Source organism: Bremia lactucae, linkage group LG11, assembly GCF_004359215.1.
Source record: "Bremia lactucae strain SF5 linkage group LG11, whole genome shotgun sequence".
Lineage (NCBI taxonomy): Eukaryota > Oomycota > Peronosporomycetes > Peronosporales > Peronosporaceae > Bremia > Bremia lactucae.
The window spans coordinates 3,267,429-3,282,943 of record NC_090620.1 but is presented as its reverse complement, the minus strand read 5'-3'; the positions used below and the strand labels follow the sequence as shown (position 1 = coordinate 3,282,943).

Here is a 15,515-nt window from a genome sequence, read left to right as displayed (position 1 = left end):
ACTTCGACATCATTCGCGTCGTTTGTAACTTCGATGCGTGATGAGCATGAGCCAGAAATGGTTTTGCTCGTGCGAGTCCCCCCCCCCTTAAACGAGAGGATCCCTTTAATTGGGTGGGTATACGTGGATGGCGTAATCCATTCACGAAGAACGGTATATGCATTGTAGACGCATGCACCGAGTTATTATTGGTGAATTCAACCATCAATAAAAACTCGCTCCAATTCGGGTACGATTGGACGTAGCCTCGAAGTATCTCTTCGAGGATGCGATTTACGCGTTCCGCTTGACCATCTGTCTCTGGATGATCAGAAGTTGACATAGCCATCCGGGTTCCGAGAGATCGGAACACGGATTGCCAGAACTCCGCCGTGAACCGTGGATATCTTTCCGAGACCGATTCACGAGGCAATACAAGGAGTTTGAAAACGTGTGGATAAAGACACGGGCATATCTCGGGCCGTGATCGACTCTGGTACTGCAGCAAGATGTACCATTTTGCTAAATCTGTCTACAAAAACAAGGATTCCACTGTTTTTGTTATCGTCTTGGATTTTCCGAAGACGAAGTCCATAGATACGGACTGCCAACACTCTGCCGAAAGTAGTAGAGGTTGGAGAGGTGCACGGGATGACGAGCAAGGCTTCACCCGTTGACATATCTCGCAAGCACGAATACACTTGCGCACGAACTGATACTGTCGGGGACAGTAAGAGTCGCGAATGACTATGAGATCAGTTTTCTTACGTCCACGATGCCGCCCACTTGTTGGTGCATCGTGACACTCATTCATGACGCGCAAGCGCAAATCATTATGAGTTGGGACGACGACACGTGGAGTGTCGCCGGCAACGGCTGAGTAATACAATAAGCCGTTGCGTGTTGTAGATCGTTCAGATGACGATCAATATAAAGCCGGTAAATCTTTACAAGTTTTATCGGATGGATTCATCAGATAATCCATTAAAAGCAGAAGGTCTTTATCTTCTGTGTAGGCTTGTTTTACGTCATCAAGCAAGGTTGATGAACGGAACACTCGTAGTGAGTGTTGCAACAGTGGGGTTATTTTCACTGTTGGAATGCGCAGCCGGCTCGAAATCGGGTCGGCGTGATAACGCATCAGCGACGACATTAAGTCGTCCTGGTTTATATTCCACGAAGAAATTATGCTCCGCGAAAAAGGATAGGCACCTCGCTATTCTTTGCGAGAGGTGTGGGCTATTTATGGCCGTGCGTAATGACGCATGGTCCGTATATAAGATAAGCAGTCTATCTCCGAGGAGATAGACCCTAAATTCAACCAGTGCATATTTCATGGCAAGGGTTTCCTTGTCATGCACTAGGTAATTGCGTTCAGCTGGTTGCAGCTGACGTGATTGGTAGAGAGATGAACTGTCATTTCGGCATTATTGCGGGAGTACTTGTGCAAGTACGCCGCTAACCCAAGGAACTTTCTAAGTCCCTTGACATCGACTGGAGCTGGCCGGTCGGTAATTGCCCTGATCTTTTCGGGATCAGGGCGCACGCTGTGCTTACCGACGATGCACCTAAGAAGTGGTATTTCGCTTGCAGCGAATATACACTTCTTGAGATTTGCGTACAACTTATGTTTTCGCATAAGTGTAAGAACCTGACGAACGTGAGTTTTATGAACTTCTACGTCCGTCTTACCGTCCATGGCCCGGCTATGGACGACGGTGCGAATTCCAGCACCGTTCTCAACAGATTCGTTACACATCTGTTGAATGTTGCAGGGGCGTTACTAAGCCCCTGAGGCATCACTAGCCATTCCCAGAGGGGGTGCTCACTGCTGTGTACGAGATATCCCGTTCACGCATAAGGATCTGACAAAATCCATCCATCAGATCCATAGACGAAAAGATGGTACTCTTAGACATACCATCTATGATAATGTCTTTTCTACGTATCGGCGTTTGAGCCGGTACCGTTGCAGCATTCAGTTTATTGAATGCGTGCACTATCCGCCACCCTCATTTGGCCTTTCGAACACAGAAGGTCGGAAAGCTATGTGGAAGGGTTGACTCCCTCACATGCCCCGCTTTTAATCGATCGATATAGAATTTATCGATCGCAAGCACTTTTCACGAGGCAGTGGCCACTGCTTCATGACACAGTACTTCGAGCCCAGTTTGAGCTCGATCTCATGTCGAGTGCCTTTATCCTTGGGCAACTCGCATGGAACTGTTATCGGAAATACAACAGCAAGCGATTGCAGAAATGCAATCACTTGCTGTTCGAATAGCGAGGGTTTCTCGCTTTCGACATAAGAGAGGTCCATCGGTTCTGGACCTTCCAGCTTGTGTCGTTTTGGAGGACGATACGATGACGCACTAGCTTGAGTCTGTCTCAAGCTTAAGTCCTCCTGTTCCGCAACGGATATCGCTTCTTCAAGCGTATCCAGAACCAAGCGGAACTGGTGGGTCTTTACGGGACCATCCATAAGACCTTGCTTGAGCTCCGTAATCAACGTGTGTTCATGAACTGATTTGTTCGTTATACAACTCAATAAGAGTCGTATGTGCTTGGCATAAGGGTGAACATCACGCTTGCCTTGCTTTAGTTTCAGAAGCTCTGATCGAGCTCTGAACTCAGCCCTAGGCGGTTCAACGTCTGTTTGAGCCTGGCTTAAAAAGCCTCTAGCGACCCAAAGACATAGGGCTCGCGCAACTTAAGGCCTAGAGCGCAAGTTTTGGCACGAACTGCCAAGTTTGACTGAGCAAATGCGATTTGCATTTGCTCGTCGACGATGTGACGAGCCTTTATGGCATCGTCCAACTAGACAAACCATCTTAAGAGGTAGTCTTCTTCGACACCCTATACTTAGAGATGTCAATCTTTAAGGTTTACGGACGACGCGTTTGCGTCATACCAGGTACAGGGGTCTGTACCTGTTGTAACCTCAACAGTTCTGCCTGCTAAGAGCCTTGCTGATTAAGCAAGGCTACCTTCTCCTTCGCCTTGTCAAGTTCATGTTGTATGAACTTGGCGGACTGAATGGAGGGCATCTGTCCAAACTGGACAGCATGGCCAAGATGGCATCGTTCCCTACGGTCGAACTCATTCGTTCGACCGCACTCCTTTCTATGTCACTTAAAAAGGAGTAGCTATCACGCGAAACGTGATGCGTATTTCCATTATCATCTAACATGTCCATATTAGAGATTCAATTTTGACGAAGTTCTCTTATTGGAACTTACACTATGGGGAATTTCGGCTACAGGGCCTCCTCCCACCCAACTATCAAACACCTTCGGTGCGGGTTGGCAGGGCGGCCATCCATTGGATAGTTGCTCGTCTGCTTTTCAACCTATCTCCGGCGATGTGTAATCGTACCGCCTCTGCGGGTATCGATCCACGTACCTCCCGGTCCCAGTTCCAGTGCTAAACCACTCGGCCACTGAGGTTGGTAAACATGTCCATGTTAGATAATTGGAACTGTGGTCCTTGGACGGACTACAAAGTGCTACCCGGTGTAACGAGGCACTGCCGACTTGTACTGCTTCAGTACAAGTCCACTTCGCACTGCCTCAGTGTGAGTGGTGCCTCGCGTCACTTCACGTACACTAGTACGTGCAGAGGAAGTCTTCTCTTTGAAATAATTGTTTTAAAGAGGGCTGTATTAGTATAATTAAGTTCTTCTTGTCTATCTACTTAATACTAACTTAATTATAAACAAATACAAAAAATATGTACTAAAATTCTTATCTGTCTTTCTCTTTGCGCGCGTCCAGCGCTGACTGGACCGCGGAGAAAGTAGATATAATGGTCTATATCTACCAATGGATAAGCCTTTACAATATTATCATGTAAAGTAATACTCTCAAAATATTATCTACCTCTTAGATAATATATTAATTAACAACCTTTAAGTTTTAATTTCATGTAACGATACACCCCGTTACACCGCCACTTGCTGTGACTTTGCGCATGAATAATATCTAGCTATGCAAATTTAACAGCACTTCAAGACGAAAGCTCTGCCTTTGGAATATATGCAAGTGTGACTTCGTCAACTTTATCAACCCATATTTTCTTTTTAGTTTTTTGCATCGCTGCATGAGGTACAGTCGTTTACAGCTCGGGCTGTCGCCGCCTGTGGAAAAATTATCGGCCGAGATACGTTAATACCAAATGTGCATTCACTGCATGATAACGTGTTTACATCTACACACTTCTATGAAGGGCAGGTGCTTTTGTACGCTTTTTAATAATCCATTGTGCAATTCATGTCAGTGCTTTGGATCAAGTCCGCTGTTATTTCTTGGCTTTTTTTGGGGCGAGCTTCAATAGTCATTTAAATAAGAATGTACTTATTGAAAAGCTCCGACTTTTATTTCCTATCTGATTGTGACAGTAAGTCAAATCGATGAGTGAAGGCATTAGTCGTTCCTTAGATTCCGAATAATGATTAAAAGAACTAGCAGCTACGTCAATTTGAACATTAATTATAATTTGTAAAGCATGCCCGTCAGTATCCAAGCGAAACGTTCTAATCAAGTTCAAGTTTCCATTACAACTTAAAGCTAACACGACGCATTTGCAATATTTCCCAACAACGTAAAATATTGTCGGAAACGATGCCGCTGGCGACGCATTCGGAGCTCACCAGGCATGTGCTGGTAAGTTTCAACAGGTAAGCATGAATACAATGCTCCATCCTCATGTACCACGGTGGACACAGCAATCAGGAAGCCACCTGTAAAATCACAATTTACAACCACATCAAAAACGCATCATTTAAACACTGTTGAGCAAGACATTACTTGCCGCGAATGGAGCATGAGATCTCTGGGGCATGCAGACATTTAAATAAGAAATCCCAGATATTCCGAACATGATAATGTCTGCTTCTGGGCCCCAAGAAACTCAGTGCAACACGCACGATTTCCGTAGTAAAAATGTTTAGTCTCTCGAAAATCGGCTCTGGCTGGCAACGCATAGCATGCACGAGGAAGTCACATGCAGCATCGCATATTCCCTGCATCTATTCGCAATACCACCATCGCATACCATGAGTGAGAACGCTGTCGTCTTTTAATAGCAGCAAAACTAAATAGCTTTCTACCTGATGATCCACCTTCAAAAGCCTTGTCGCTAGATTTAAACAAATCCAAAAAAGGCTCGGTTCTCCGTTATGAGGATGGCTTAACAGATTTTGTGGGAATGAGCTCACCACTTCCCGAGCCAAACCCATGAATTGTATCACCTCCGGGGTCATTTTATTTGCTGCGTCGTGCTGTAATAAAAAGGTTTCCATCGACATACTTTCATCCCTTTTAGAAGATTCAATATCATCGCGCAACTTATTAAGAAAGTCAGATAGAAGGCGCTGAGCAATGATGGAGGATCAAATTTTTAGTACTTTCACATAAGCCCATGGGAATCTTTACCATACCTCAAACGTCTGCTTAGCTGTCCCTTGAAAATCGTGACTACCACGGTGCTGATTCAGTATATTAGAGCAACACGTGAGAATGTCAGGAGCGATGGTTTTACCATACCACCATAGGCACAAGTCAAGAATCTGGGTCTCGATTGTGTTATTCTCCATCTGGAGATGAGGAATCACACTGAGAAAAAAATGAATGCCCGCTTGACAACAGCTTTCATCGCGTTTATACTGAATTAGGGAAGCGCTCACACCAGACCAAAGTTGGTTGACTAGCGCAAATCCATGTACGTGATCTTGGACGCCACGAAGAGCGCGACCTAATAAATAGATACTTTTGGAAACATCAACAGGGTTTTTGCTTTGCACGTGCATGAAATACTTGGATAGCACATTCACGCATAATGCTCCAAAGTCTTTGAAAAAATAGCATCAAATAAAAAAATTAGATCTCTTCCGCCGTATCGAATCCGATCAGCGCACCAGTATCTGATGCTCCAGAAGACAGTAAAAACGTTACTTCCAGTAAATCTCCTTCACTTTCTTGATTTGCATTGCATTGTGACGTGCTGCAGTTTCGAAGTAGCTCCTGCACTAAAGGCGCTCTTTCTTCAACTGTAGTATAATTCCTGGGCATTGTAAACATAACTTATTACACGTAAAATGCCAGTTTATATCTCACTAACGATAAATGCGTGCTACAACGCAGCAGCGATTGCGCCGCCAGTGAAAATGACGACGGGTACTGGAGTCCTTGACAAATAATTATCGAAAAGCGAAGGTATACGTTCGACTGCAAGGCATGAGAGGTACTTAATGATCGCAGATACCTGTGAAATTATCACGCAACAATTATGAGTTGAGCAATCATATTTTCAAATGAATGGCAAATACATGCATGAAGATATCAAGCAGTATGAAGACATAACTGACCGTGCGACGCCATTAATTACGAGAGGGTGCATGGGCAGATTGGCAGCGCAGTCCAAGATCCCTAATAGAACACTCATTCCACAAAATTCTGGCTTTTGGATCGAGTGGACGTCGTCTTCAGGCTCTGAGTCCGACGATACAGCATCGAACAGCTCAACCATGTATGCGAGTAAAAAGAGGAGCGCGTCAATCTGCGCAATATCCTTGCTATCCGATAACAGAAGACACATTTCTTTAACACATGAAACATAATCCCCAGCCGGTTTTCCGAGACCTCCTGGCCATTTGGAAAATAGACTTAGTAAAGTATCGGCGATTTCTCTACGCTCATGAACACGATTTAATAAGTCGATAAAATAAAGCACCTTTTCATGATAATATTATACCTGCGCAAGTCTGTTATCGCCTCAATGTCTGGGTCGTCACTAACGAGTTGTTGTCGTTGAATAAACCATTGAGGATACTTGCATCGATCGATCAATGAACTGACCAAACGCGAGAGGATACTAAGCACTCGCTCATTTTGCGTTGCGTGCAAATGCTGACATTTAACTTTACTCTGAAACGAGTAATTATCAAGAAAAAAGAACCAAATTTCCAGTGTTGGCTGCACAACATCGATGTCGTCGTACGAGGAGCAAGCCAGAAGAAATTCCAAGAATTCGATCGAAAAATGCATTTGCTTGTCGCTTCCGAAATGTGCTATTGTCGTACTTATTTGATGCTCGAAAAGGGCACGACCATGATGAATCGCTAAGGAACAAGCGATGCGTGACATACAGCGACACACGCTCGTTTGCTGTTCCTTTGTCATCGCTTCGTTCGTCAAAAGCCCAATTTCTCCACGTAAAAACGGCATTGCTTCCAGCAAACGTCGACTAGAATAGAGCACAGCTTCTGTCATATTACTCACCTCTGACGGCGTACACACAAACGACTCGGCAATAATTTCAGCAGCGAGCTACACACAAGGTCAAAACAATTAGAACCATTCCAACTCGCATAATAAAGTATTTTACCTGTCCCTGCTCAGTGTCGCGAAAGGCAATAGCAAAAAGCACGTCGAGCAATCCCCTGCAGTTCAATTTCGTGTCATTTACACAATATTGATCATTCATTTTATTGTATTTTTTCGAAAATTATTGCAATGCATCGTACCGAGGAAAGAGATGGGAAGCACTTAATCCAAACGTCTCATGAGTTGGAACACAGCCGACAATCCAGCTTTCTAGACAGCGAAGTGCATTACTTTTTTCAACTGGACTAGCGCCACAGATCGTGAGAATATTTTAAAATCGTAAGAATGGCTACGTGTACGCACATGCTCGTCAAAATCCACAGCACAGCTGTCATGACGTCCTCTCCGTAACCTTGGAATGTCACCAACATCGCTTGCATGTCTTGCAAAACCCACTGCTTTTCTAAGGCCTGTATCTGATGTGGGATTGCTCCATAAATCTCGGCTAGCTACAGAAATACATACCGTTAGCATACTTGGCGATGCAAATAATTGCAATTCTCACAATTGAAGCTCCCTTTTGCTGTCTCTGAACAGCAATACCCGCATCTACGAGTCGTAACACATCGCTCTTCCATTCTGTTTGGGTTTTGCATGATTTTACGATAATATCAGCCACAGTTACACAGGCAATTCGACAGCATACGCTCGAAAGTCCAGCATTAGTCACGCAAGTGGTTTCCAGTAGCTTCAACAAGGTCTAATTTGTGATACCAAAAACTGTTGACTATCGTTTTAAGTCAAAAAGATGGCATCATAAAGGATGTACGAACCTTTAATACCACCTGCTGTTGTGCTTCGTTAATGTGCGCCCACTCGTACTGCGTCTTGAGTCGAAGGATTTGCATGGCCACGAGCTCCGGGGCAGCTAAAATTTGCTGTGTTTGAGGATCTCGCACAGGATTCTCTAGCAGCTCCAACGCTGCTTGCCACGCCTCTTTACGCGTCTGAAATTGGATAAGCCACGCATTAGCGGCGCACTGCTCGTTGCTGCCCGACACGCCCTCAAAGAGCTGCCGCGCGCATGCGGACAGCTGCTCGGCCATCACTTGGATGATGATTGGTGTGGTCTACAAGAACAAATGAGCCATTACCTAAATCTGTATTAATTAAAGTTCTCGAGCTTTGTATTTTGCGTACTTAAAGACTTGTCATGTGTCCATTTGTCCGATTACAAGCCAATTTAGGTAAATCAGTCGACCGTATCTATTTGCATCAGCTTTTGTTGCGATTGGGATAATCTCATTCTTTCCATATGGATGCAGCAATCTCACAATTCACAGCTGAAGTATTGCATCGGGGAAATCTAATATTCAGACTGCTAAGTTTCACACGTACCGCAGTCATACAATCAAAGCTCCAAATCTTCTTTTTTGATATTGTCGTATCCGTAGAAAAAGTGCCCGAAAAGCAAACTCTCTCGCTTATAATGAGGCTGACTCGTACTGATGTGCGGCATGCTTTAATTCGTCCATTTATCCATTAAGCCAAAGACGTGATGCTACAAGCAGCCGATCAATTCCTTGTTTCGATTTTTGTATCGAATCACTCGCTGTGGTTTCATTGGTTGCTTAAGACATTAGCTCCCAGATTGTAAATACCTTTCTAAACCCCCGTAGCTGAAGCGCATCTCCGGGCAATCACGCAACTACAAATAACCACCTCCAGAGCTCCATTGAACCATCAAGCCTTTCGCTACGTGAACCATTAGTGGCAGCGCAATTTTCTGCTCTTTAGAAGGAAATATGGTCAGTAGCTCTAGTAGGCAATAGTGGTGACCAATGGTCTTCGCGTCGTGTGTTTTATTACAAAACATGGTGCTTTTCTTGGTTGCAATATATTTAAAGCCAATAATTATTGTGCGTCTGCGTAGGTACAGGCGCGAAGGAAGCAGCGATTTCCGCTGGGCACGCGTGTGTCCAAGTATTTTAATGGATTTGCCGAACCGTTTGAAGGCTCCGTGGATCAGCACTCGGACGTGACGAACTTTTACCATATTTCTTACGATGATGGAGATAGTGAAGAAATGACTGAGGATGATGTCGAAACGTATTGCGTTCGACTACCAAGTAGCAAACGGACACATGAGGCATCAAAGCCCCAGCAGATTCTTAACGAAACGCATCAAGTGATGCCACCACTCGCTGAAGAACCTTCCGTGTCCGTAAACAGAGTCCATCATGACAATATGGCATCCACGGTATCAGTTGCAACACCACCTGTGGTATCCCAAGGCACCAGTCGCCAGAGACCCAAAGTCTTAAGTCTCAATGCCAATGCACCAGCATTCGTCCGGATCACGAATGCCACGAGCTCTCCGAGTACGAAACAAGCGCCATTACGTGTTCAAATACCTGAAACTATCGTAAACGAAAACGAGGTGGAGGAAGAAGAAGAAGAAGAAGAAGAGACTATTAAAGAAGACGATGATTGCGAGAGCGATGAGTCTGTCGAAGGGACGCCAGAAGAAATCAACGAGCTGATTGGCAAACCTGTCGAGCGAATTGTCACGAAAGAAGGGTGTGGGATTGATGTGGTACAAGGCGCGGTGGCGAGTTACTTTCCAGCCACGAAAATGTTCCGAGTCATGTATTACGACGGAGAATGCTCGGACCTTCCGTATCATGAAGTATTTAATAGCATCCCCGCAGACCTACGCCCATTAGGAAGTGGTCATTTGAAAAAACGAAAATCGGACGAGAGATCACGAAATGGAGATACTGATGATGCATCGCCTCAATTGTGTAAAACACGCAAACTTTCGACAAATTTCTCGGCATCACTAAAACGAGGTGGTTCGCCTACGAGTCCGACGATTCAGGAGAATGACATGGCACTAATTGATACAGTTGAGCACAATATTGTGCGCAAAGTGCTTTTTATCATTGTTAGTACTGTCAACAATGCAATGATGAAATCTCAACTTGTCGTGCTTTCTTCGACTGATTTAAAGGTAGGTCTTGATGAGAATAGTTTCGTGGCTATATGGAGCGCTTATAAAGAAGTGTGGCTCATCTATTAGGATGAAGAGGCTTTAAAAGCATTTGTGCGAAAAGATGGACTTACATCGCTAGCAGAACTCATCTCCAAATGGGATAATCGAGTGGAAACAGAGCAAGGTTTGCTGCTTGTTTTAAAGGTAGTTTTTTATACAAGAAGCGTAGCTGTTTGAAGTTTGATGACCTTTTTTGTGATTGCTGAGGTGTAGATTCTTGCAGTACTACCTGGGATTACGAAGGAGGCCATAATGGATAGTCGAATAGGCAAGCGAGTCCGGGCCATTGAAAAACGTGGCGACTATCAAGATTTGAGCATCCCTGGTCTTGCGTCTTGGGTGATTAACAAAATGAAAGCGGACGTGACAGAGGCTCAAGACATAAGTGAACGAGAGACAAACAAGGCTTCTCAGGAAGCTACCAAGCACTCACAAGGATCAAATGGTCTGAGACGTAGCACAAGCAGTCATCGCAGTGATGGTAAACGTGATGATCGAACAGCGACAACTTCTAAAGGTGCTCCTAACCCGAGCGCGAACAAATTTAGTACTTCGTCTCCAGTAACTACAGGGGTTGCTGGCTTGAAACGATCGAACTCGGCAAATCATTTGCTTAACCTCATGAGTATGTCTTGTACTATGCCAAGTCGAAGTGTATACTAATTAATAGCTTTATGATAAGATTCACACAACGGTCGGAACGCGAGTACAACACGCAGCGATCGGGATATTTTTGGCAATCGAGTTATTGTGGAGAAAAAGCGAAGATTGGGAACGGCCCAAAATTGGCGAGCTCGACGGTCTACGGTGGTATTGGACCAAGTCACGAGACGGGTGACGGAAAAGGCTCAAGACGTGGGGGGTCTGAAGCCACTAGAAGTTGTACAGGAGGACTGGAAACCATCGAAAATTACGTTTGCTGGAACTGATTCCGTCTGTTCGTTTGACAAAGAAGTCGAAGTGTCTAAATTGCTTGTCTTTCGTCCGTCTGGCTCTCCTAAAATCCCAACATTCGGACGGGGAAAGTCCCTCACGGGGCAACTCAAATCGATTCTTCGCGTGCGATTATCGCCACGTCCTGCTTCACGGCTTAGTACAAGCAAGGAAACGTCAGCTCCACCAAAAATTCACGTCACAACCCGATCGGAAAGTGACTCGATTGTAGTTTTATCGCCGCGCTCACGTGCGACTCTTGAGGCCACGAATGAGTCGCCAACCTTTAACACGTCGAGGCTATCGTATGTCGTTAGTCCGACGGAGAAAAAAAAGCACAGCTTTTCACCACCTCCTTGCATTCCAGTTTCCGAACAACCGCCGTTGGGTTTTATCGAGAATGATGAAAATACGATTATTTTTCATGAAGACAATCGTGTAAAACATTTAAACGCGCGGGATGAGGAGCTCCATCATACCGCAGCATCCACGCTGTCTCCTGTCGTGTCGGAAGATGAATCGGCTGACGTACTGGAAACCTCGTGTACTGATACGAACGAATGTGTATCGAAAGTCGGCACCACGAATCCAACTACCTGCTCTTCAAAGTCGACTGAACGGAACGTGGAAAGAACGTCTGCGGTTCAACAAGTCACGACCTTGTCAGGTTGAGCGTGTATTCGTAGACCCGACCGTCGTAATATTATGTAATACAATTCTTACGTCTACGAGAAGACATCATCAAACTTGTCAATCGAGTCGTCCTTCTGATTGCACTAGCGTGCATTGCAATGATTCTTCCATTTTCGCGAATTTTACCTACTGACTTTGAAACAAAATTATACAGGCTACTTACCATATCAGGACACGATGGGTGCACTTGGTGTCTGCTCTGTAGCGGAGCTACCTAGCTCCTTAGGTCAGAGGCTTAATAAGACACTTTAAATCAATTATCAACTCGGAGAGTCGTACAAGATCGTAGAGCTTATCTAGTCCTGGTTCCAGGGACTTAACGATTCGTTGAGCTTATTTAGTCTTGGTTCAATTGCTTGACGATTCGTAGAGCTTATCTAGTTCTTGATCAAGGGGATTGACGATCCATAGAGTCACATGGCAAATAGGTTCCCAAAGTCGTGTGCCTTCAGAACGCTCGTTACTCGTAGCAATTATAGCGCAAGCCTTAGAAACGCACGGATATCTTAAGATCAAATGGGAAACTAAACATTATTTAGTTTAAATTACCTTACCCTATTCACCCCTATTTTAGACCAGCCATCTCTATCTGGTGTCTGACACGTCGTGTGCTTACCACAAATAATATGAGTTTTATGATTTTTTTAATATCAACAAGTTAAAGATATTATCTCTAGTGTTTACCACACAATTAAAACGGTCAACAACCGCAGTGTAACGCCTTTAAAAGCTCGGTTATAATTATTATTTCGCAGCTAGTAAGATGCTTCCGCTATTTCTTGAAATGATTAAGAGCCAGGCATCCTATATCACGAAAGAATTCGCCAAGCGATTTTCGAAGCATTTTTTTGCCGTGCGCAGTTTGCATCTGTAAGTTGAATGAGGCAAAAAGGAACGGGCTTAAGTTGCCCTATGTTATACAAACCCGTTAAGTACACTTATGTTCTTAACGGGATGGTCAGTTACTTCATGTGAAGTACTTAGACCTGCCACTTGGAAGTGGCACACACCCTTGTGTATGTGATGCACATAGTTGCATTCACATTGGAAGGGATGACGGCTAGCGTCAACCGTAATCCGAGATGTTAAGAATAATACGCTCGTAAGCAGGGATGCACATCTACAGAGGTGTAAAAACAGGGTAGTTCTTCTCTGCAGCTTTAAGCTGCCTATTCTGAAGAGGCTCGCAAGATCTGACGGGCCACAGCACATGATTCACGAAGGATGCTACGACCTTCAATTGAAACAAGTTGACTACCGACAGCAATACCGTGATAACGATGACTTGAAACGACTATCAGTGCCTCTGTGCGCTTTTGCAGTTCAATATCAATATCCTCCGACCGTTGAAAGCGCACAAACGCAATGACGCGTTCCCGTCCATCAGAACTGCTTGGAACAGAGCACTGCCTATAGCAAAGTCAGATGCGTCACAGATGACCCTGAAAGGCCGATCGGGGTCGAGCAAAGCCAAGATCAGGGTTTTTAAAGGAATTTCATATACCGCTTTAAATCGTCATTCTCGGTGCTAGTCCAGCACTTATTCGTATCCTTTTTAAGGAGGTTAGATATAGATTAACCATATTAGTGTAATTTTCGCTGTACTTATGCAAGTAGTTGGCAATGCCAAGCCACTTACGCACATCTTTTTATTTCTTAAGAACGGCCCAATCAACGATGGCTTTCATTTTAGCAGGATCTGCTCTAAAGCCTCACTTCTCAATCAAGCTCACGAGATATAAATTCGATTTTGTGTTCTGTTAGAGTAGTAAGCCTTGCTAAGTTATATACTAGGCATTCGTTGTCACTTGGATCTGCAAACCACTGATTCCTTTAAATTGGACACCTCTAAGCTCTACGAGCTTGAGCGACTCTCTAAGCTGTCGCTTTTGTAATGTATGTAGAACAAAGAAACTCTTTAAGTCTCCAAGATACTGATAATAGTGAAGTTGAGGTGTCTCGATACTTCACGAACACTAACGTGCAGAAGAAGATTTTAATAGCTAAGAATTCTTAGCTACTCTCGGTCAATACTAAGGCTTTAGTATAAGGAGTAGAAAAATTGTATTAGTCTGTTATTTCATATTTTAACGATCTTTTATCTACTGACTTTAATATAACTAGCGCCTACTTGTGCACCCCCAATCGTGTCTAGTAACGGTTGGCGGGGTTGATTTAAACGTTAATCAATAGTCAAGAGAACTGCTGTCTTGTTGCCTCATTATTACCAAATTTGATACTATTAGTAACTTAAGTTAAAATAATTAACCGATAGTAATTTTATATGTCTTTATTATTATTCTCTTATAAAAAAATATTTATTATCTCTCACATAGGAAATAATATTTATGTAACAGGACACCCCGTCACACCGCATATCATTCAGTACAAATTCGTTGCTGCGCTTAGCTTGCTATAGGCGTATTCGAGCAGCTAATTGACTATTTAAAATTCCTAGCGTTAGAAATGATGATGCTGAGATGAATCCGAACTCTCAAATAGGCCAGGCACATGCTTGACAACAAAATAGGGCGATTAAGGTGCAGAGGTATTTAAACTTGCAGCTTTCTCATGACACAATGCATCGCGCCCAAAATGAGAAAATAAATCTCATGCAATTCAGCGGCAACTATAATGGTGGTTCGATCCAAAACTCATCGTTCATGCAATGAAGGGGTGGCAGCATATTTCTTATAGATTAGGATCCACTGTGGGCTTTCTTGCTTCGTGTCGGCAACAGAAAGTCAATTTAACTTTCGTGCACTTTTCCTACTCTGTTTATATTACGTTTATCAGCCAATAATTGCGACTTCAGTGAGTAAAGATAAAAATATGATCTTGTTAAGCTAGGTTTCCAGATTGATCTAATTAGTCGCAGTTGCTGATAATTAGATTATATATATCGAGTTATAAAACGGCACAATAACATTTATAAGTGGACCTCGGAGCTGTCAAGATTTTTGAGATCTATTATCTCTGAAGCGTAATTTGACGGGAAAGTCTCCCTGGAAAGGGGTGTCCTGTTACATAAGTATTATTTCCTAGAAGAGGAATACTAAATATTATTTCCTGTGAGACGAGATAAACAAAGAAGTACAAGATTATTATCGTTATTAATTTTGACTTAAATGATTCCAATATTTCCAAATTGGATATTATTGATGCAATAAGACATTAGATCCATTGATTGGTTAATTTAAGTATAAATCAACCCCGCCAACCGTTATAAGACACGATTGTGCGGTGCGCATGGAGGCGCCATTCTTAATTAGATATTAATAAAATGAGCTCAGTCGTATAGAAGATCGTTACGAACGAAAGTAAATATAATTATACAGTTTCACATTTCCCTAATTCTAATCCTTTCAATTACTTTTGGTAGCTAAAGTCCCTTAGCAACTCACCTAACCTTCACTGTAATCAGTGTAAGATCAACTAGTACTAATGAGTACAAGTGAAAAGTGCCCTGTTGCACCTGGTAGCACTTCGTAGTCCATTCAGCGACCTACGCACGTTCCATCCAACAGGACATG

The 15,515-nt window shown here is 43.6% G+C and overlaps 2 protein-coding genes across 2 annotated transcripts; one reads left to right on the top strand and one right to left on the bottom strand.

The window, feature by feature from the left end:
- Positions 1-4,351: 4,351 nt before the first annotated feature.
- CCR75_004551 (uncharacterized protein) lies at positions 4,352-8,407 on the bottom strand (the record flags this gene model as incomplete). Its single annotated transcript, XM_067962637.1, has 11 exons — positions 4,352-4,717; positions 4,789-5,005; positions 5,087-5,350; positions 5,417-6,240; positions 6,344-6,664; positions 6,730-7,304; positions 7,363-7,417; positions 7,502-7,606; positions 7,665-7,810; positions 7,867-8,061; positions 8,135-8,407. The coding sequence occupies 8 exons, from the start codon at positions 8,405-8,407 to the stop codon at positions 6,063-6,065; spliced, it is 1,848 nt and encodes a 615-aa protein (XP_067821627.1). The 3' UTR covers positions 4,352-4,717; positions 4,789-5,005; positions 5,087-5,350; positions 5,417-6,062.
- Positions 8,408-9,175: 768 nt separating this feature from the next.
- Positions 9,176-12,455, top strand: CCR75_004552 (uncharacterized protein; the record flags this gene model as incomplete). Its single annotated transcript, XM_067962638.1, has 6 exons — positions 9,176-9,220; positions 9,241-10,314; positions 10,384-10,500; positions 10,570-10,981; positions 11,039-12,203; positions 12,262-12,455. The coding sequence occupies 5 exons, from the start codon at positions 9,176-9,178 to the stop codon at positions 11,959-11,961; spliced, it is 2,571 nt and encodes an 856-aa protein (XP_067821630.1). The 3' UTR covers positions 11,962-12,203; positions 12,262-12,455.
- Between the last annotated feature and the right edge of the window lie 3,060 nt (positions 12,456-15,515).